Source organism: Vitis vinifera, chromosome 17 (genome assembly GCF_030704535.1).
Source record: "Vitis vinifera cultivar Pinot Noir 40024 chromosome 17, ASM3070453v1".
Classification (NCBI taxonomy): Eukaryota; Viridiplantae; Streptophyta; class Magnoliopsida; order Vitales; family Vitaceae; genus Vitis; species Vitis vinifera.
Window position 1 is genome coordinate 2,406,872 of NC_081821.1, and position 22,810 is coordinate 2,429,681.

General features: G+C 35.4%; 1 protein-coding gene and 1 non-coding gene across 4 annotated transcripts; both read right to left on the reverse strand.

Annotated features, from left to right (window-relative positions):
- Positions 1-193: 193 nt before the first annotated feature.
- LOC100262869 (protection of telomeres protein 1b) lies at positions 194-22,671 on the reverse strand. Of its 3 annotated transcripts, none has more exons than XM_019226597.2 (9): positions 22,482-22,671; positions 16,190-16,326; positions 7,368-7,557; positions 6,166-6,230; positions 5,888-5,976; positions 4,270-4,551; positions 4,100-4,176; positions 2,836-2,894; positions 194-1,549 (listed from the first exon to the last, which is right to left on the reverse strand). In XM_019226597.2, exons 1-9 carry the CDS (start codon positions 22,603-22,605, stop codon positions 1,385-1,387), a joined length of 1,188 nt encoding a protein of 395 aa, XP_019082142.1. In that variant the 5' UTR covers positions 22,606-22,671; the 3' UTR covers positions 194-1,384. The 3 variants fall into 3 exon arrangements, with proteins under 3 accessions (XP_019082142.1, XP_019082144.1, XP_019082143.1); XM_019226599.2 differs by lacking the exon at positions 194-1,549 and adding an exon at positions 1,693-1,963; XM_019226598.2 differs by lacking the exon at positions 194-1,549 and adding an exon at positions 1,693-1,976.
- LOC132253034 (small nucleolar RNA snoR113) lies at positions 17,673-17,763 on the reverse strand. The gene has a single exon (XR_009464814.1). It is a non-coding gene; the product is annotated as a small nucleolar RNA snoR113 (small nucleolar RNA).
- Positions 22,672-22,810: the final 139 nt, after the last annotated feature.

A 22,810-nucleotide genomic window follows, 5' to 3' on the forward strand; every position in this document is an offset into this window, starting at 1 on the left:
TTTACTTGACAGGTAGTATATGAGGATCACGTGGACATCAAAGCAGGACTACGACGTGCTCGCAGGCTCAAGAAGACGACTGAGTCACGGGGAGGACGATGGGGGGTGACAAGTCAATGGCTTATCCACTTGCCCAACACTCCTCCCAAATCATCCAACCACTTACCAAACACAAGGCACCACGCAACAACCATCTCCAACTTTTCTTGAAAATTGGAACCAAACAAACAAAACCTATTTCTACCACTTTGATGACAAATTCATCATTCTACAAATTGTTTTTTTTTTTTTGGGTCCATGGACAAAATTTACACATGCAGTGGAACTGCTTTGTACATTGTGGGGAAAACAAAAAGAGAAGGAAAAAAGGTAAGCTACACATCTAACCATGGTCATAAAACTCTTACGTTACCAGCCTGGTGCCAAAGATTCGATACCTCCTACTGCCCCAAACATCACCCTTTACAAGGTAATACGACTTAATGCAACACTGCACCCATGGTGGATTTCTGGGAGCATTATTGATTTCATTGCCGTCATCGCTTTCAGCTATGCCCAGCAATTTGTTTCGTTTCCTTTTCAACACATCAACTGGGGGATAACCCTCAAAAAACTTCTCCTACCATGGACAAAGATGAAAGAAATGACTAACCATGTACACCGTTGAGCAAATTGAGCAAGGGCAAACTCCAAAAGATACAAAGGAAATTGTTAAAAAGCAATTCTAAAAGGAGCTTTGTAACTGTGCTTTTTCATCTATTACAGTTAAGAAAATGTATATTCATATATCTGGTCCTAAATTTTTCCAGAATGAATTTTTTTTCTTATTCCTACTAATAATAAGTGATCTAAAAGCAATAATAAATAGGGAATGGAAATTCATTCTCATTCCCTATTCCAACATTCTAAACATATCCAAGGTTGTGTTTGGTGCACTTAAATAAGTACAGGAATAGTTGAAGAAAGAAATCAAAATCCTAATAAGAGCGGGTTTTGACTCCAATAAGAATGTACTTTTTATTTCTAATCATAAGTAATCCAAATGTGGTAATGCATGAAAGACAATAAATTTCTCATTTTCGTTCCCTATTACAGCATTTCAAACAATGCACTAAATGTTCTCTTGGAAAATGAATTTGAAATTTGCCCTAGTTGCTTATGCAATAAGAGGGAGAATACAAACAGGTGTCACACTAGTTGAAATAAAAAAGATATATATATGAATTTGTTGTGACAAGCATAGCAGGCTTAAATCCACAAGCATGACACAAGGAAAGCAAATGAGAAAGTAATATTGAATGAACGATTTTTTGTACCTGGAACTTTTAATTGTCGTTGTATCTTGTGATCTTTAAATTAGAGAATGTAAATTAAACTGGCAAGATCATATTATTACCCCATCTTCAGCATGCACAAAAGCATGGATTCTGGCAGTTGGATCCTCCAGAGTCAACCTCGTCCTATATGTTCCAGGAGGAGAGCAGAAGTCCTCTGCACGCCAAGGAACTATTGCTGCAACTCGAACTACACACTTGAATTTAGCTGTTACCTGTAAGGTGTGAGGCAGACCGAGCATGAAGAAACAATGGGTTACATGCAGCTCCTGCATGATTTTTCTGTTTCTTTTTTTTGGGTTTAACTCAAGCCACATCTTAAACTAACATATAGGACAGGTAAGAAAAGGGTTTACAGTTTTTAAAGGCATAGCAAGCTTATATACATCCCAAGGAAATTAAAATAATCCATCGTGTTTACACAAGTTAGCAATGTATTATGGCTATATCATCATAATCTTCAAAGTTAAAAGATCAAAAACAAAAAAAATAAAAATAATAAAATAAAACAAAATAACCCTCGTTTGGACACTACTTCAAGAACACCCTGATCAATTTTCAAGCAGCCAGAAGTTCCTCAACATAAAAGGTAGCTTTCCAATTTATAGTTCCAAATTTCCAATCAATCTCTGGAAAAACAAACTAGAAACATAAAATAAAGTCAAACAAAAATCCCTAAATCAGCAGATGAATTGTCTGTGTAACAGCTCCCAAATAGTTGGGAAAACTTTCACACTGTAGAAATCAAGGAGTAATAATAACAAAACCAAAAAATTATTACTCTATTATGATTACAGAAATCTCTTTAGAGAGAGAGGGGGAGATTACTTCAGAAAATACAAGCAAATTGTGACAATTACCCTCTATTATAATGTTTATGTAATTCCAAAATTTTAATGTTACATGATCCTGAACAAAGCAAATAGTTATGAAAGATGGCTTGGGAGATCTAAATTGAATTTTAAGTTAGACGAGGAAATGTGTTTACAAATAGAATCTCAAGAAAATAAAAATCAGTAAAGAAAAATCTGTGTAAGGCAGTTATCCATTTTTTGTGATTCAAGGTAGCATTTTGGCTCTCTATTTCTTATTTATTTCCATGAGGACTTGTACAAGTTCATTTGGAAATAAACCAAACCATGATGATGGATATATAGTATATAGAAATTAGTGTGTCAATGGAATTTATTGATACCTGTTGATCCAGTTTTAACTCTATAATTTATAGCCTGAACATCTTATTAACTCATAAGTTTTCAACATAGATCCACAACCACTATGGATCAACAATGGTGATGCATGATTTTGAGCAATGGTAATCAGGCATTATGGATATTGATTGGATCTTTTTTATCTCAGCCCCATCAAAGGTGATGACAAGTTCCTCACACCCAGAGGGTATGATAGGTGTGCGCATGAAAGCACAGGCCACAAAGTTCAATTTTAAGGGTGGCTCTTAATAGCCATTTCCTAAAAGGATTCAATGAAATAGATAAGGTACCTCTGAATGGGTGACAACATCCATCAATGTAACAACTGGCACATGCTCATAATCAGTCTCTGATGAAAAGGGGAAAAAAAAGGACAATGTAAACAGATCAACACCATTATAGAAGTTACAAAACAAAAGATGACAACTTCCAAAATGTTGAACTAGAGAAGTAGAAAATAAGAGCTTTTATGGCCATGTGACTTAAAAACATTTTTCAATTTTTTAAAAATTAAAAAAAAAATGTTAGTAAAAATTCATAGCATTGTTTAGTAGTTGTTTGGAAAGATATATAAAAACCTGATAAAAAAAACAGTTCTTAAAGAACAAACAAAAGTTGTTTTCAACTATTTTTAAAATAAAAGAAAAATACAGATAAATAAAAAGAAATTTAAAGTATCATAAAAACAAAACAAAGTAGAACACATTAAAATATAAGAAATCATACCTGAAAAATCAAGGAAAAAGTAGATGGCTTACTTCATCAAATATCATATCAGAGGCCACCAATATTTCTCAAAAATTTTAGGAAACTTTTATGCTCGCACATAGTAATATTTTTTCAAATTTCCTAACTTGGACAAATAGATGCAAAATTAAGCAAAACCTGAAGCTTTAATGAGTTTAATAATCTTTAAGAATAATTTGGAATTAAAAACTAAAATATTAGGAATTCCTTGAAACAAAAGATTTATGTATTATATGCATATTATGTGCATACATACATAGATACATACATACATATATATATATATGTATATATTATTCATTTTTTATATACAATTAGACCTTTATTAAGATGTTAATATCCATATTTTATAATATCTACTAAAATGGTGTCATTTTTCTTTAATAAAAAAAATATAATTTACGATTTTATTATAATATTAGTATTTATATTTGATTAAAAACTATTTGCCTTCAGTTGATTTGTAGTTGCAAAACTTTTCTTTATTTTTAGTAAGACTTAAACTAAATTTAATTTAATATTAATATAAGGATCGAATTTTTACAATTTTTTTGTATAATCAAAATAGTAAAATTATATTTAAGAAACAACTTAAAATTATTTATCCAAACAAGTTTTCATATTTTTGTTCTTTAAAAATTGTTTTAAAAAAAAAAAAATTGCCTAACACCCTATTTTGATTATATTAGGAAAAACTGGTTTTTTGTTCTTTCAACTTTTAAATACAAGTTTTAAAAAACATGACCAAATAGGCCCTAAGAAATCGAAACAAAGAACTCAATTCTCAACAAACTAACAATACAAAACCTGTGATACGAGAAGGCCAAGGAAAGCTTGACAATGGCATCCGCTCCCATTTTGAAGACAGCCGCTCATCATAAAATCTGACTCAAAAATGCATTGCATAAAAAATTTCATTAAAAATGCAGTGCTCAGTGAAGTAACATCTATGATGTATGAACTGAAATAAAAATAACCTTTGCCGTTGTGATACAAGAAGGTCAGCATCTGGCATATATCGAAGCTTTGTTGAAGGCATCAACACACCACGCCACAATCCTGCTTGCACTTCACAGATTATTTTGAGAAATCTCACCCACTTTCCAACCTTTAGTAAGTGGAGGCTAAGCTTCTCACTGCCTTGATCAACAATCACCCTTAATATAGTTCCCACAGTAGGAAATGTACACAAAATATCTCTACTTAAAGGCAAAGACTCCAATTGTAAAGGAAGTGGATTGTCCATTTCATCTTCCAGCCTGTAGTTCAGAGCCAGCAACTTTAGTATTTTGATTAGATAATATTAGATCTCTAACAGCAAATAAAAAACCTATATTTAAAGTAAATTTCATGTGCACGCAAAATAGTAAATTAACAAATCAATGTCTGTGTGCAACACAGTTTGTCAAATGAAGACACAACTTATAATCATATGGAAAAACAACACTGTTGATCATTTCATAAGCTTGAGTAATTCTCATATAGCCAAGACAGCTTAGAAAACTCTGCAGAACAAAGAACAATAAAATCAGCAAGTTCAATTGCACGGTTTGCACCCCTGTATTTAGGCTTAAATGCACATAGAAACTCTCCTTTTCTAAAAAATGCCTTCACACCCCTCAACACGTAAGTCATTGAAAGAAGAATAAAATGTCTAAAATACCACTCTTTGTTTTTTCCTTCCTACCCTTCCCCTTCCTGTTTCTAAAAATTGTAAAAACAAAAAAACAAAAAACAAAAAAAACATAGGCATAGTGCATCAGCACCACGGCAGCAGCAACTTTTCCCTTTCCTATACCTCCTCCCTTCTCCCTCCTCTTCACAATAATAAAAAATGACTAAAAGAAAACAAATAGCACAAAATACTGAAAGTTCAAGAAAGAGAAAAGACTTCTGAAACACAGAAGCAAAATCCAAAATGATATGTTTCAGTGGGAGAGGAGATGCCAATCTCAAAATAGTAGATGTCAAACGACCAATATTGGTTTCTTTTCCATTTGATGTCTCCAGAATAAAAACAACGGTTAGGATTTCTCAGTTGTCATAAAAAGGGATTATCGCACTTTTTGTAAAGGAGGAGAAATCTGAAACTAAGGGAGACCAGATGGAGACCAAATCGCCATCACTTCAAACATGGTCATAGGAAGCTCATGGCACCATGGCCAACTTCATAGGTCCAATCCATATTTTGATTCATTAGTTAAATGGTTCAGTTTGTCTGTGGAACACAATCCCAAATCCATTCTCTAAAAGATACAGCCTTAAAACTTCAGGGAAAATCTAGACTATCCTATATGGACATTAAGCACCAGTCCGAGCACTTAACAGAATAGGCTTCAGCCAGAACATGGATATTTAAGCAGAACAGGAGAAAAAACACATATTCACTCCCTTAAACTATGCCAAACTCTTGCCTTCTTACACAGAATCAAACATAATAGAAATGACTGATTTGATTTTGTCTAATCTGCTACAGTGTGAAACAACAGAATAGTGGACAATTTTCTCACTATTGACAATCAACTTTTATTTGCATGCAATGAGCAAAGAAATGTTTTACAGCCTATGATGAAAAATAAACTGATGATCACTCACACTGTCTGGACACTAACTGGAGGAGTATCAGTTCCATCCCAAACAAAGATTATCCACTCATCTTTAGTGACTTCACAGATATGAAGAATCTTCTCATGGCAAAAAAATCAAAAAGACGAATACTGGTCAGTACTTCAGAATTAAAGCTGCAGAGTACATCAGCTCCTAAGATATTTCTAAATAAAATAAAATATGCTCAAAATTATTGGGCAGTATAGTCCATCAGTGGATCAACTTCGTAAAATGTACAGAGCAATAAAAGGATATGACTGAATTACCTTACAAAACAAATCAACACGTTCTCCTTCCCTGATCTCTCTCAACGACAGGGGTTCTTTCATCCCTAACAAGCACATATACACACTTATATAGATTGAAGCTTTGCCTCAGGACAAGAGGCATGGTTTAAACTTGAAGCAAAAGAATACTCTGAGGTTATGAAAGGAGTCACCAACAGAGGCATGGCAATTAAATTTAGATATCAGAAAACCACAATTCCAAAATTTCTCAGTTTCCGTAGTTGCTAAATATCTAAAAGCCCATATTATCCCCAAAAAAATTCCAAATTATCAGACAATATTTTACCAATCCTAAATCACCTTGCATCTAGCAAGTAAACTTTCCCCAACAGGTGAAATGTGTGCCATATGATGCCCAAGAATGTGAAAGTGCTTCTTTAGATGGAAAATTGAAACTTGATAGAGAAAAGAGTGAAAAATCCACCTACTAGAGCATTAGGAAAAGGTAAACTCAAAAAAAGAACAAGAAGCAAAATATTAGAAAATAGCTGAGCTAGCATCTCTTCAGAAAGTGTAAAAGGACACAGCCTAAAATCACCTATATGGGAAACCCATAGAGGGATTTTAAAAACTAAATCATAAAGCTTCACTATCTCAACTTGACCACCATGAGGATTTCCAACTTCATTTCTTCCTCCAAATGTAACAAAGTGCATAGCAAGGGAAAACCTAAAGATGGTTAAACTTATAAATCACCTTTTGCTGTCCAGGCTGAATTGCTTATTAAATGTTGAATAAAATTATAAATCACCTTTTGCTTGAGGCTTCTCAATTTTGAATCCATTTTAAATGTCTTTTGTAAATAAATTTACAATGCATTTTATAAGAAAAAGAAAAAATGATGATACAGTTCTCATTTCCTTTTTTTTTTTATAGATGAACACACAGAAAAAATATATTAAAAGAAAAGGGCGCCTTAAGGGCAACCCAAAACATATAGGGAGTTTACAAGAGGCACCTAAAGGCAAGAACAAAAAGAAATATACATGTGATCAGGTTTAATGGGGAATTCAGATTTCTACCATACATAAATGTGATCAACCAATAAATAATATCTGAATGTTATTTTAGTTTTTAAAAATGGAAATACAAAAATACAAAAATAAAAAAAAAGATGTGACTTCAATACATTAAGCAAAAAAAAATCTTGGCTAGTTGATATCAATGTATCATTGAGATACCTTTATCAATTTCAGAATCAGCCAACCATTTTCTCAAGTCTTTTACAAACTTCTTGTCCTGGTCTCTAGGGCGGAAATTTGAAGAAACTTGATAAGGACTGAAATCTTCACCATATTTCCCTTCAAAGATGGCAAATGAAGAGAATTTTTTGTTGAAAACAGCATTTACATCCTGACCATGAGTCTTCATCTGCAGCAAAACAGTGCCCCAGATTTTAGTGTCCTTGCCAAGTTCACTATAATCAAATACCATGGGAAATACGATCTCTTTGGGGTCATCAAATACTACCAGTAACCTATTATGAAGTTTAATAAGCAATACGTATAAGTTTAAAAAAAAATGTGATGCAGCAAGCATGGGGGGGGGGGGGGGGGGGCGCATGGTTGAGTAACAAAAAAGTCACCATGTTGTAAAACTTGTTCATTTTCTTGCAGATACCAAAAGCTAGGCATTCATAGTTTTGTTGATTCCACAGAATACCAAAAATCATAAGAATAAGCAAGAAGATCATCACCATCTTCTTTGTTGGGATTCTCAAAAGAACTTTTGAACACTAATTTTATTTTATTTTTTAAAAAGAAAGATAATAACAATCTCCCTAAATCCTAGCTAAAACAAGGTACTTATAGACCCAATGATCCTAGAAAGAATGGAAAAAGAATTGTAGTCATAATTGACCTGATTACCCTGATAAAGTACAAAACTAAAAACAAAAGGCTAAAAAAATCAGGAAATCTAGAAAAAGAATGGAAACAAACCTAAGATTAGGAATTATCCAATAGAATCATCTTTATGCACCAAAATTGCATCATTCTCCCAAGTTGAAAAGAATTCCTTCTTGAATTTGATTTGATGATAAAATGTTTCATCAATGAGATAAGTCCTTCCCATAGTAACATGGTTTTTTGGAATTAATTGCACTTTCCCATGGAACAAGAAATTGTGTTGTAAATGATGAAGAGATATGAATTTTTCCAAACTCCACTGGAGTGTGCACCCAATCAATCAACAATAACTTTATAAAAGGACCTATTACTTATTTTCTGATAATTCATAAAGGATGTGAGCTGAAGCAAATTCAACCACCAAGATCATCATATTTGTGATTAACAGAATAATCAACGTGTACTTCAATTTACTGCTCCTTTAGTAAACAGTCATTTACATAGAAATTTTCTTTCATAATGAAAATGAATGACTTTTCATAAAATATGTGTGGTTTACTCCAATCACCCTCTAAGGTTGTGAAATGGTGAACACAAAAGTGAATGACATTCATCATCCTCAAGGTATTCATCATAGATTGGTAGAAAACCCCAATCTATGAGGCCACTCCAATTACAATGGCCTAATGGAATCCATAGTCTTTGCTAATTCACAACTTTGATCTATGGTTTCAGCTTTCATACCACTTGATACAGCAAGTGCGTAAAGATACAACTGACCAAAAAAGGCACCACTCTCTGGAGCATGCGTATTTTTCTTAGAGAAAATACAAAGAATTCATCATCTAAAGTCTTGTTGATTGCACAGAATACCAATAAAAATAGAAACAAGAAAGAAGAAGGTTACCATCTTCATTGATAGAATTCTCAAAAGAAATTATATAACTGTTTTTTTTTTTTGGTAAAAATTAACAACTCCCCAAATTCTAACCTAATAATTTATTTATAGATCTAATAATCACAGAAAGAAGAGGAAAAAGACTTGTGATCATAATTACCTTCCTCACCATAATATGAAAATAAATAGAAAATCTATAAGGATTAACAAAAAAAAATTAAAATTGGGAATCTATAGATAATAGTAAATCTATAAATTCTGTTGAAATAATGCCAAAGTTAGGACTTTAATTTAGGAATAAAAAAGGAGAGATCATTTAGGATATTTCCTTATGATTTAGTTTCCTAATTTTAGGAGAGAATTAAGCTAGATTGATTGTTTCTTATTCAGTCATTTGTGTATATATATGTGTATGGTGTGTACCGATTTATTATCAATAAAGGAGTTCAGAAATTCTTCATGGTATCAGAGCCAGTTTTCTGAAACCCTAATCCCTTCTGGCCACCTCTTATTCAGGCCATCACTCATTCCGGCCAAATCTTTCTGGCCATATCTCAATCCGATCATCTCTCTCTCTCTCTCTCTCATTCCGGCCATCAGTCCCTGTTCTCAGAGCCAAGGGAGAAAACACTTTCCAGTCAGTCGAATAGTCGTCAGAAAACACTCACCGCCGGCAACTTTTCCGGCGAACTTTTCCGGCGAACTTTCCGGCGACGGTTTTTTTTCTACACCGCAAGGAGCGCCTGGAGGAGATCTCCAATTTGTCCCAAAGCACCGGAACCAGAAACCCATCCACGCGCCGCCCACGCGCGTTTTTCCGGCCGACGACTGCATCTCACGCGCCGGCGCGTGAGGGCGCGTGAGCCACTTTCCGGCGACGCGCTTCCTCCTCCAGGCTCGCCTGACGCCGACCAGCCACCCTTCCTACCTGTTTGTGCAATCTGAGCCCTGCACGTGCCTCTTTTGGGGTTCTTTTGCTTCCGCGGGCCCTCTGATCAGATTTTCCGGCGTCCTTCGGCTATTTTTTCTCAACTCCAGTCCCTGCACGTGCCTTGAAAAGTGTTCTTCTACCTTTCCGGTCCATGACAAAATACGGAATGGCATCATCACAAGTATCCAGCGTCACGTCACCAGAATCAGGGGGCAGATCTGAAATTCCAAACCTTGGTGGCAATGATTCCTCTCCTATTCTCATCACAGGACACAAATTAAATGGCCATAACTATTTACAGTGGTCACAATCTGTGTTGCTGTTCATTTGCGGTAAAGGAAAGGATGAGTACCTCACTGGAGAAGCAGTCATGCCAGAAACTACAGAACCGGGTTTCAGGAAGTGGAAGATTGAAAACAGCATGATCATGTCATGGCTTATCAATTCCATGAACAATGACATAGGCGAAAATTTCTTGCTGTTTGGGACTGCAAAGGACATATGGGATGCAGCCAAAGAAACTTACTCAAGTTCTGAAAATACTTCAGAACTGTTTCAGGTTGAATCAGCTCTACATGACTTCCGCCAAGGAGAGCAGTCAGTTACTCAGTATTACAACACACTCACAAGGTATTGGCAGCAACTTGACTTATTTGAGACTCACTCATGGAAATGTTCGGATGATGCAGCAACATACAGGCAAATTGTGGAACAAAAGAGACTGTTCAAGTTCTTCCTAGGACTAAACAGGGAATTGGATGATGTTAGAGGCCGAATCATGGGCATTAAACCCCTGCCAAGTCTCAGGGAGGCTTTTTCAGAGGTTAGACGTGAAGAAAGTAGAAAGAAAGTGATGATGGGATCAAAAGAGCAACCTGCCCCAACATTGGATGCCTCTGCCCTTGCGGCTCGGTCATTTAATAGTAGTGGTGGAGATCGTCAGAAACGGGATAGGCCTTGGTGTGATTATTGTAAGAAACCAGGCCATTATAAGGAGACTTGCTGGAAGCTTCATGGCAAACCTGCTGATTGGAAACCAAAGCCACGGTTTGACAGAGATGGCAGAGCACACGTGGCTACCAACTCTGAGAGCACCTCTATTCCCGAGCCGAGTCCATTCAACAAAGAGCAGATGGAGATGCTACAGAAATTATTAAGCCAAGTTGGCAGTGGCAGTACTACCGATGTAGCCTTCACTGCTAATCGAGGAGGAATGAGGCCGTGGATAGTAGACACAGGTGCTTCTGATCACATGACAGGAGATGCTGCCATTCTTCAAAATTACAAGCCAAGTAATGGTCATTCATCCGTCCATATTGCTGATGGTTCAAAGTCAAAAATTGCCGGGACAGGTTCTATAAAACTTACTAAAGACTTATATCTTGACTCTGTCCTCCATGTTCCAAACTTGGATTGCAATCTTTTGTCCATTAGCAAATTGGCTCATGATCTCCAATGTGTTACTAAATTCTATCCAAACTTGTGTGTTTTTCAGGACTTGAAATCGGGGAAGATGATTGGCAGTGCTGAACTGTGTTCCGGGCTCTACCTCCTTTCATGTGGCCAATTCTCCAACCAAGTCTCTCAAGCAAGTTGCGTACAGTCTCAGAGTATGTCAGAGTCTTTCAATTCTGTGTCAAATTCTAAGGTCAATAAAGATAGTGAGATTATAATGTTACACTATCGCCTTGGTCATCCTAGCTTTGTTTACCTTGCAAAATTGTTTCCCAGATTATTTATCAATAAAAATCCAGCATCTTATCACTGTGAAATTTGTCAGTTTGCAAAGCATACTCAAACAGTATATCCTCAAATCCCATACAAACCTTCGACTGTTTTCTCTCTAGTACATAGTGATGTGTGGGGTCCCTCCCGGATAAAAAATATTTCTGGCACTCGATGGTTTGTGACATTCGTTGATGATCATACTCGAGTAACATGGGTTTTCCTTATGAAAGAAAAGTCAGAGGTCGGGCACATTTTTCAAACCTTCAATCGTATGGTTCAAAATCAATTCAATTCCAAAATACAAGTCCTCAAGTCAGATAATGCAAAGGAATACTTTACTAGTAGTCTCAGTACTTATCTTCAAAATCATGGCATTATCCACATAAGTTCTTGCGTTGACACCCCACAACAAAATGGGGTGGCCGAACGCAAGAATAGACATCTCTTGGAGGTTGCCCGGTGCCTTATGTTTTCCTCTAATGTTCCAAACTATTTCTGGGGGGAAGCTATTCTCACAGCTACCTATTTGATTAACCGTATGCCATCCAGAGTGCTTACCTTTCAATCCCCATGTCAACTTTTCTTAAAACAGTTTCCTCACACCCATGCCGCCTCTTCTGATTTACCACTCAAAGTATTTGGTTGTACGGCATTCGTTCATGTGTATCCTCAAAATCGTAGCAAATTTGCTCCTCGAGCAAATAAGTGCATTTTTCTAGGGTATTCTCCAACCCAAAAAGGGTACAAATGCTATTCTCCAACCAACAAAAGATTTTACACCACCATGGACGTCTCTTTCTTTGAACATGTCTTCTTCTATCCCAAATCTCATGTTCAGGGGGAGAGCATGAATGAACATCAAGTTTGGGAGTCTTTTCTTGATGGTGTACCTTCTTTTCACTCAGAGTCACCAAATCCTTCCCAATTCGCGCCCACTGAGTTGTCCACACCCATGCCGCCATCAGTTCAGCCAGCCCAGCACACAAATGTTCCTTCTCCCGTGACCATCCAGTCTCCCATGCCTATTCAACCTATAGCCCCACAACTTGCTAATGAGAACTTACAAGTTTACATCAGGAGGAGGAAAAGACAGGAATTAGAGCACGGATCACAGTCAACATGTGGCCAATATATTGACTCCAATTCAAGTCTTCCTGAAGAGAACATAGGTGAGGATAGGGCTGGAGAGGTGTTAATTCCCAGCATTGATGATTCTACTTTGCCAATTGCATTGAGGAAGGGTGTTAGGAGATGTACAGATCATCCAATTGGGAATTATGTTACGTATGAAGGGTTATCACCATCTTACAGAGCATTTGCTACTTCTCTTGATGATACTCAGGTTCCCAACACAATACAAGAGGCATTAAAAATTTCAGAATGGAAGAAGGCAGTACAAGATGAGATTGATGCACTTGAGAAGAATGGGACGTGGACTATCACAGATTTGCCGGTTGGGAAGAGGCCTGTGGGGTGCAAGTGGATTTTCACCATAAAATACAAAGCAGATGGATCAGTCGAAAGATTCAAGGCTCGTTTGGTAGCTAGAGGGTTTACACAATCCTATGGGATAGACTATCAGGAGACTTTTGCTCCTGTTGCAAAACTGAACACTATCAGGATCCTTCTCTCATTGGCTGTCAATCAAGATTGGTGCTTGCAACAACTGGACATAAAAAATGCGTTTCTAAATGGGGACCTAGAAGAGGAAGTCTACATGGAAATACCACCTGGTTTCGAAGAAAGTATGGCAAAGAATCAGGTTTGCAAACTCCAAAAATCATTGTACGGCCTTAAACAATCTCCTCGAGCCTGGTTTGATAGATTCACAAAAGCAGTCCTGAAGCTGGGCTACAAACAAGGTCAGGCTGATCATACTCTATTTGTCAAGAAATCTCATGCCGGGAAATTGGCCATATTGATAGTCTATGTCGATGATATTATTCTATCTGGAAATGATATGGGGGAGTTACAGAATTTGAAGAAGTATTTGTCAGAAGAGTTTGAAGTTAAAGACCTTGGAAATTTGAAATATTTCCTTGGTATGGAAGTGGCTAGATCAAGGAAAGGAATCATAGTCTCTCAAAGAAAATACATACTCGATCTTCTTAAGGAGACCGGTATGCTTGGATGCAAACCAATTGATACTCCTATGGAGAGTCAGAAGAAACTTGGTATCGAGAAAGAAAGTACACCGGTAGACAGGGGGAGATATCAGCGGCTTGTCGGGCGCTTGATTTATCTCTCACACACTCGGCCAGATATTGGCTTTGCAGTGAGTGTTGTAAGTCAATTCATGCACAGCCCCACTGAGGAACACATGGAAGCAGTCTACAGGATTCTTAGATATTTAAAAATGACACCAGGGAAAGGCCTATTCTTCAGAAAGACAGAGAACCGTGACACTGAAGTATACTCAGATGCGGATTGGGCAGGAAACATCATTGACAGGCGGTCCACTTCCGGATATTGTTCTTTTGTCTGGGGAAATCTTGTTACCTGGAGGAGTAAGAAGCAATCAGTTGTAGCCAGAAGTAGTGCAGAAGCTGAGTACAGAGCTCTTGCACAGGGAATCTGTGAAGGGATTTGGATAAAAAGGGTTCTTAGTGAACTGGGACAAACGAGTTCATCTCCAATTCTGATGATGTGTGATAATCAGGCAGCTATAAGCATAGCAAAGAACCCCGTGCATCATGACAGGACCAAGCATGTTGAGATTGACAGACACTTTATCACAGAGAAGGTGACTAGTGAGACGGTCAAATTAAACTATGTTCCTACCAAGCACCAAACCGCAGACATCCTCACCAAAGCTTTACCTAGGCCTAACTTCGAAGACTTAACTTGCAAGCTGGGATTATATGATATATATTCTCCAGCTTGAGGGGGAGTGTTGAAATAATGCCAAAGTTAGGACTTTAATTTAGGAATAAAAAAGGAGAGATCATTTAGGATATTTCCTTATGATTTAGTTTCCTAATTTTAGGAGAGAATTAAGCTAGATTGATTGTTTCTTATTCAGTCATTTGTGTATATATATGTGTATGGTGTGTACCGATTTATTATCAATAAAGGAGTTCAGAAATTCTTCAAATTCAAAACCTAAAAACTAGGAATTATCCAAAAGAAATCATCTTCAAGCAAAATGCCATTTGGAAAGACTAGAGAAATAAATCATGTTCAATAGGTAACTACATAAATGACAATAGCTGAAGACGTGGGTCATTTGCATCTTGTTCAAGCTTAGCTCATATCAGCCAGCTCAAGCTTAGTTTTTCTTCTTTTTTTTTTTTTGCTAGGCGACCTCAAGCTTAGTTTAGCCCATCTAAAGTTGTGAACCAGTTCCAAAATATCTTGAGTAACTAGATGAACCCTCAATTTTATCAACAATACTTAAGAAGCATTGTTGAACTGATATTTGAAGAATATCCTTGCAACGAAAAGTGCCACTTAAAAGAAATGCTTCAATTCTCACATGTTGACATAAACATTAATGGATGGTGAAGTTTAAACATAAGATTAAAAATAGGAAGTTAATTTCATCACTCATCGATGAGTTTTCAACTTCACAAGAAATCAAATTTTCTTACAAAAGGAAACACAAAAGGCAAACCTATCACTGATTTGTGCCTTATTTTTGTTGTTCCATAAAATACTCAAGTTAGCAAGTTCCACAAGCATTACTATTTTGATCAGTAAGAACCTGTTTCTAACATAGTACCTCTCTTCTTGAATGTTAAATAGACCTGATTTTCTACCATGTAGCATATGTACAAAAGCCAACTTGCTCAGCTGAATCCAGTTTCAATAATAACACCATCCATCCATATTCAAAATTGAGTTAGACTTGGTATGAAGAGTCAAATCTCCATAATGGAGATCAGGACTTTAAATCCAAATGAAGAACTTGCTTAATTATAGGTGTAGACAGAAATCATTTCAAGTGAGAAAGACCAAAGATGTTCAAGATGGTGTGAGACCAAGTCATCCTTTGTCATAAGGTCAGCTGAACAGATCTACAAGATTATAAAAACACAAAACAGTGAATATCTGTGTCCACATGTTTAATCCAATGTGCATAGCAACATTGCCTTGTGCACTAACCTGATCTTTCACATGTGGAACAATCAAAAGTAGGATAACATTAACAATGTGTATGGACATCAAAGTGATGGTGGTGGTACTATCATTAAATACAATTTGCAAAGAAACCACCAATCATTGTTTGGAATCCTACATGTTACACTGGCCAATCAATTATTACCTATGCATCCATAAAGTTGTAGTGAGTTCTCTGCAAGAATCCAAGCTCCCTATTCTTTTTCTCTCTGTCATCCTTTTTGTTCTCTATGTTATTTCATCTTTACAACTGTAGGAACTTATAAAAAAATTTATCTTTTATTACAGTTACATTAAAGAAAACATGGAATCAGGAAAACACCATATGTATGATGTAAAACCTGTGATGTAGAATAATAAACTAAAAGTGGTTAACTTGAAAAGATATGGACAACAAATTAGAAACATTTAATACTTGTTCCCATTAGTAGAAGCACCGGGGAAATTATAATTTCAGGGGAATTTTCTCTCAGGAAATACCACTACATGGGAAAACTGAATAATATCTCCAGCTGACTCGACATGTGGAAGCTTTTCCATATTTTCAGCAAAAACATTAACAGATATCCCAGAACTCCTGTGTGATTGATCAACTATCTTTACAGTACAAAAACAATCTGCAAAGAAATAAGCAAACTCATTTGGAATAAATTCGTATAAGTGACTAAGAAAACAATCAGGGCTCAATAGAAGCATAAAAAAAAGATACTTCGAGGTATTTTTTTTACAACAATCTATATTACTATACCATTGTTCATGTGCAAAGCAGAGTCCTTACTACAATAGCTGATAATGTAGAAACATATGCCCATAAAAGGAAAGGAAACATGTAACATAACCAACTAAGAGATTCAAAATTTACCAAAAGCTCCAAACCAGAGTCTTTAAAGCCAATCACAAGCTACAATTTAAGACCAAACTTTTAAAAGCTCCTTTTTGTATTTATTTTGGGATTGGGCTAGATTGTACATTGGGGATGGTTCTATGTCCTTGCTAGATTTTGTGGATTGGTTAGGTTCTTCTTAGGATGCAGTTGCTTGTTTTTGTGTATTCGCACCTTGATTGTTTTGTATATGTCGTGTATACTTTTTCTTTTAATACAATTGCCTTTACTTATCAAAAAAAAAGCTAGAATTTAAGAAGTGGCCCATACAATGTGTTCTCATGAACTAGAATAGACTGCTTTACAGATGAGTTATTTCCCTCCTAATTTAAAGCTAGACACTGTTCATTTGTAGCATAATCTGGATAAGGCCCAAAAGAGCACAAACATGAAGTATCATGTAATGTGGAGCTGCTTCTACTGCTACACTCATATGCTAATCAATCTACCATCACTAATGTCCAGTTATTTAGCATTTTACACCCTTTGTCCATCAATCCATTTATGTTGTTTCTTTCCTGTGTATTTTTATCCGTGTAATAAGGAAAAACAGAAGAAATTAGAATCAGATGGATAGTCCCAAGAGATAAAGGAGATGCTACATTTTGCGTTCCCAAATTTCAAGTATTTTTTAGTTTTCATTGTTATAGGCAAAGAAATTTTATAAGAAGAAAGTTGGCATACAAAAAGGACTAGAGAGTCATCTGAAACAAGAGCAAAACTAAAATATGGTGGCAGGACTGAGGTTGGAGAGGTAAGTCTAGAGATACCTGTGGTGAAAGGCAAAGCTAGATAAAAACAAAAAGAGAAAACTGTTTTGACTTCCAATTCCATGATAAGCACATACACACAGACACACACACATAGAGAGGGAAAGAGAACAATAAGAAAATAATTATATCAAGATTTGTTAAATTTCTTCAAAAAATTCCATTAAAACAGAGAGAAAACTGGTCAAAGAGCAAAATGCAAAGACAAACTTAATAAGTGTCAAGAAGCAAAAGACAAAGAAGACAAATGTTTTAGCCTACACATCCAAAAGTAGGCCAATAATTTTAAATATTTCAAATATGACATTAACTGGCTCAGAATCACCTTAGCAAAACTTCATCATTCTACTACCAACCCACTGGAAGCAGCTGTAAGTCCGGCCTTTTTGTCATCATAGCCAGTAAGAAACAATGTTCAATATCACTTTACCATATGAACAGATTTAAGATTAAGGGAACACAAGAAAAAACCAATAAGGAATGTGGAATTGACTACACAGCTGAATGTGTGACTACACAATATGGAACCCACTAAGGAATTCTAGTAAAAGTCAATTGCCATCTCCATTTCTTGGTAGAGTTTTGAGATCATAAAAAATTTTGAGAAAATAGGTTGGAGCATCAGAGGAAGGCTAGGGTTTTCCTTTTTATAATTTGAATCCAAGCACATTTACTAGAATAATTAAACCTCATCATGATTATTTGGGGTTGGTTCTGTACATCAAGAATTGAGATACAAATGGCTCTAACCACTGCCTCAACCCCATCAATTGATGCCTAAATCCTGAGCCACTGATTGGAGGAGACAGGTCCAACAGCAAGCCTTGGTGGAGACCAGTTAGTAGTTAGGAAAACCAAACCTATGACTTATACAGATGGTTGCCATCTAGTCCCATCAAACTAATTATGATAAATCTGGATCTCTATGAACATCAGCTGATAAAAATAAATTATATTAAGAAATAATCTTCTACAAAGCATATGGGGCTTACGTGTCAAATCTTGTCTTGAGTTGACTCGAGATGAAAATTTGAGGCTTCACCACAAAGAAGTCCATCTCAGAGTCACATATGAGCATGGGCCCATCTAAGATGTTAAGGCATGTCCTGTAAATTGAAACTAACAATTCTTGTTAAAATCTTTAGTTTCTTTGCTAACTAACAAAATGATTTTTATAATTGGTCTAAACTTTTAAAACCTTGAAACGAGCATAATAGTTGAGAATTCCCTGGCAGATGTTGGGCTTAGCTTATGGTTCAATTCTGGTATATCCATTACCCGTGTTATTTGCAACATTTTTTTCTTTTCTTTTCTTATCATAAACAAAATATACATTGATAAGGATTTAAAAGTACAAGTGAAGGATGAGGAATCCTTTCCAAATATAAAAAAAAATCTAATCAATAGAAGATGGATAAGCATTTTCCAATATACTAACGACATATATATATATATATTTATAATCGAGGAACCTTCCATAGCAAAGCCCATAGGACTCTCCATAGGAATCCAAACCTTGGAGTGTTGATCGCATCCACAACAACCAACACCGAGTAAATCAAGATATCATCAGTGGTAGGAGTCGAACTCGAGACCAAGTCTCTTATTGGAACCACACCTCCTAACACATGTCCTGACCAACTGGGCGACCCTGGTAGGCTCATATAAATTGATATAGTATGGTAGTACCACATGAAACCATTCAAGGAAAAGCAACTCTACACCCTATAGGGGTCAATACATTTCCTACAAAAGAAGTTAAAGCATTATCCCATACCTTGTTATTTTAACCCTCTTGATCTATACACTAAATTCCGATCAATCTAAGAGGAGTGCCCTTGGAAGTTGTAGTAGTAGAAGCCCCAAATGAGGAGCAAGATGAAATTAGATCTCATATTATTCCTACTATCTTCTATTTATCCTAAAAAATCATTGCATTTCTTTCCCGCTATACTATCCAAATTAGAGCAAGACAAGCAATTTGTCATAGAACCTTACCTCCAACTATTCTCCCCAAACCCTTAAAGGAAATGTTCATCACGTCACTTATGCTCCTAAGAGAATCCTAATCTCACTTGGCTAGTCTAAATATTCTATGTAATAGCCCCAAAATCATCACACACTATAAAGAAAGATGATCAATCGACTCTTAACTCCTAAGTCTAAATACACATATTGCAACGATCAAGACTAAGTCTATAATGTCCTTTCACTTCTAGCAAGTCATTGGTACTAAACTTTTGGTTGGCTACCCACCAAGCATAGCAATTGACTATGATGGAGCTTTAGATTTGCAAATGAATTTTGCTTGAGAGAAATAAACTAGAGTTCATAGATTGAATAGGGCTAAAAGGAAAGGTTTTAACTTAGACCTGAAGAAAATAATGACCAAACTCTCAAATCAAGGACAAACAGAGACAAGTACACATAAGAGAGAGAGGGAGAGGATATAAGTCCTTTATCTCAAAATCAATAAGGTTACAATGAAAGCTAAAGTTCCAAGAAAAAAAGGGTAGAGATGTCAAGGATGGATGAAATATAAGAATTTCTAGCTATCACAACTCTAAAAAGATTTGGAAATTGAGATTATAAAGGTAGGTAGATCCCCATGAATCATTGCCCCATCAAGCACCTTAAAACAAGTATATTCATAGAAATTCTAGAAAAACTGTGCAATGGCTTTCCCATATAGTACACTATTTGGAAAGTTAGTTCTCTCTCCTCCATATTTTTCAATATTGTAGACTGGCCGAATTATATATTAGTACTAAATATGTGGGGGGAAAATGAGTCATGGTTCTGAACATTAACTGCATTTTTTAATCATTTTGATGAGTTTCATGTTTATGCTTAAAACAGCAGAATCTGAGGCTTGACATGAATTATGCATTATCTAATCAAGTAAATCTCTAAAAGAAGTACAACAAAACACATAACAAATTCATTGTATGTAGTTGATTAACATTATGATGATCGTTTGGTTGAGATTTTGGAAGTATTTTCCCCCCTTTAATATTCAAAATCCAAAATCTTTTTACTTTTAATGGCAAGAAAAATACTTCTAAAAGACTAACCAAACCATGCCTATGGGTAACTCAACCAAAAAAAAAAATCACTCGCACAACTTTATTAGCAAATTTGATCAGATGTTTGTCGGTGCTATTAAATTGGATGGAGAAGTTATAATATGGAAGATCCTCTTATGTGCTATAGAGAAGGTCTCTTGGGCAAGACTTTGGATATTGACCCAAATCACTTTGCTTTCCAAAAGCCTCTAGAATTTCTTTTTCCATTTCTTCTTTATCCTCCCATTGAATAAGGAGCAAAGGTGTATTTCTGAAACCAAAAACATGATTGCAAATATCAGCTAAGATGATGCTTCATATTTGAACAAAAGGGAAACTTTGTCACTTTGCCAAGTGAGCTTGTTGTGTTTATTTATGGATCTCATAAAGAGGATGCAGGAGAGAGTAGAAGAGATAAAGAAAGCAGTTTTGTTGGCTGCCAAAAAAATTGGAAGAATAAGTCTTAAAATCCAATCTACATGCTCCAATATTAAGGCTTTGTTTGTTTTTTTTACTAAGTCTGAAAGTAACTTTCTTTGAGATTTCACTTTTGCAAGTATCCATTCTTTAACCAATCACTGTTCCTAAAACAACTTTTCATGAATGAAAAGTGAAATTTTTTTTTTTAGTTCTCTAAATGGAAAAGGTCACTTTTCAGAGTCCAAACTTTTTACCACAGTTCATGCAACACCTTCAAGATCAAATCACAAATGAATTCTTTCAAGAATTTAATTAATATCATCATTTTCTATACTTTTGCTATTATAAAAAATTTGATATTTTTGGATATTTAGAAATACGTATACAATTATTATATTTTTCTTGTAATTTCATTTAGATTTTTCCAAATCATTATATATATATTTGGACATATGTGATAAAATTGTTATACTTCTTTTTATTTGGTTTAAGTTTTTTGAAATTATTAACTTACAAATATTTTGAGATATTTGGAAATATGCTAAACTACTATTGTTTGGTCAAAATATTATTTTAAGATGTTTTATTTTGAAATTTTAATTATTTTAAATGAAAATGAACATAATAATTATTTTTTATAATAGTGAAGACATTTAATTACTACAATTTTAGATGTTTTTAGCATAAAATGACAAACAAAATTAACACTTAATAGCTTTCAAACATTAATAAAAATAAACATATCATTCAAACTTATGTATTCAACTATTTAACCTAAATTTAGGTCCATTCAAATTTCAAACAAAAAACAAACACCACCAAAGAAAATTGTCATTGGTAAGCACAGAGGAAAATGTTAAAAGAATGTTCCCTTATGCCGATACATGTCCATGCAAAAGGCATAAAAGTAAAAAAGCCAACCATAAATTTTCCTCAACAGGTTTCCTATAGATTTTTGCATCTACATCTATATTACTAAATGAAGCCAAGAAGATAAGTGTGGTTTCTTGCTGTTTCGCCATTTTGTCTGTCAACCTTTTATATTACTCTAAAACATCTAAAACAAGATTAATAATTTTAGATATATTCTTACTACCCAAGATGCATCTCATTATAAGTCTTAGAACTCCACACCTCACAACTTCTCCATCACTGAGAGGATTCTTCATCAGAATTACAGCTACTCCATATGAATTTTTAGGAATGCACACATAATGCCGGATATAATCTCAGATATAAGAAAAACCCCCGGTATAATAAGAACTAAAAAAATCAAAATCAATAACATACCCAGTATAAGAATAATACTCAAATCACAACGCATCATTATTCAAAATCCACACCCAAATTCTCTCTCACAATATTTTTCATCACAAATAACAATTCAACACCTTTAAATTTTAAGTAAATAAATCTCAAAAAGAAATGTTAAAAGAGTGTCACTTCAAAGAAACTACTCCAGCCCCCAATTTCTTTCCATTCTTACTGAAACTCCTTCCACACCAAACTGTGAAAATGCGATCAGAAACCAACTGTTTGTTGGAAGAAAGAGGCAATAATCATCGATCATTCACTATAATTATTTCTCTTTGAGAAAAAAAAAAACCAAAAAAACAAATGTTTGAAGATGGTACCAGTTCCTTTGGACCGCTTAGGCATGCCCATTTCCACTACAACGCCGATGATGTTAACTTTTTGGTTGAGTGAGGCCATGGCATCTTCTATGGCCATGAATCTATAGTCGTCCTCACCACCCATCCCACACAGGACTATACCGTTGGCAGTAGGCTAGTAGCAGATTGACTCAACTCCTTTCCTTGCAAAACCCTAGCCCTTTATATAACCAAATGTTGCGGTGGAAAGGGCATTTTTGTCATTTTCTTGTTCACTTCACTTTGAGTCCCTTAGAAGTCCCGCCAAATAAAAACCGCCAAACTTTTCCCTCCAATTCGTCTCATGCAAA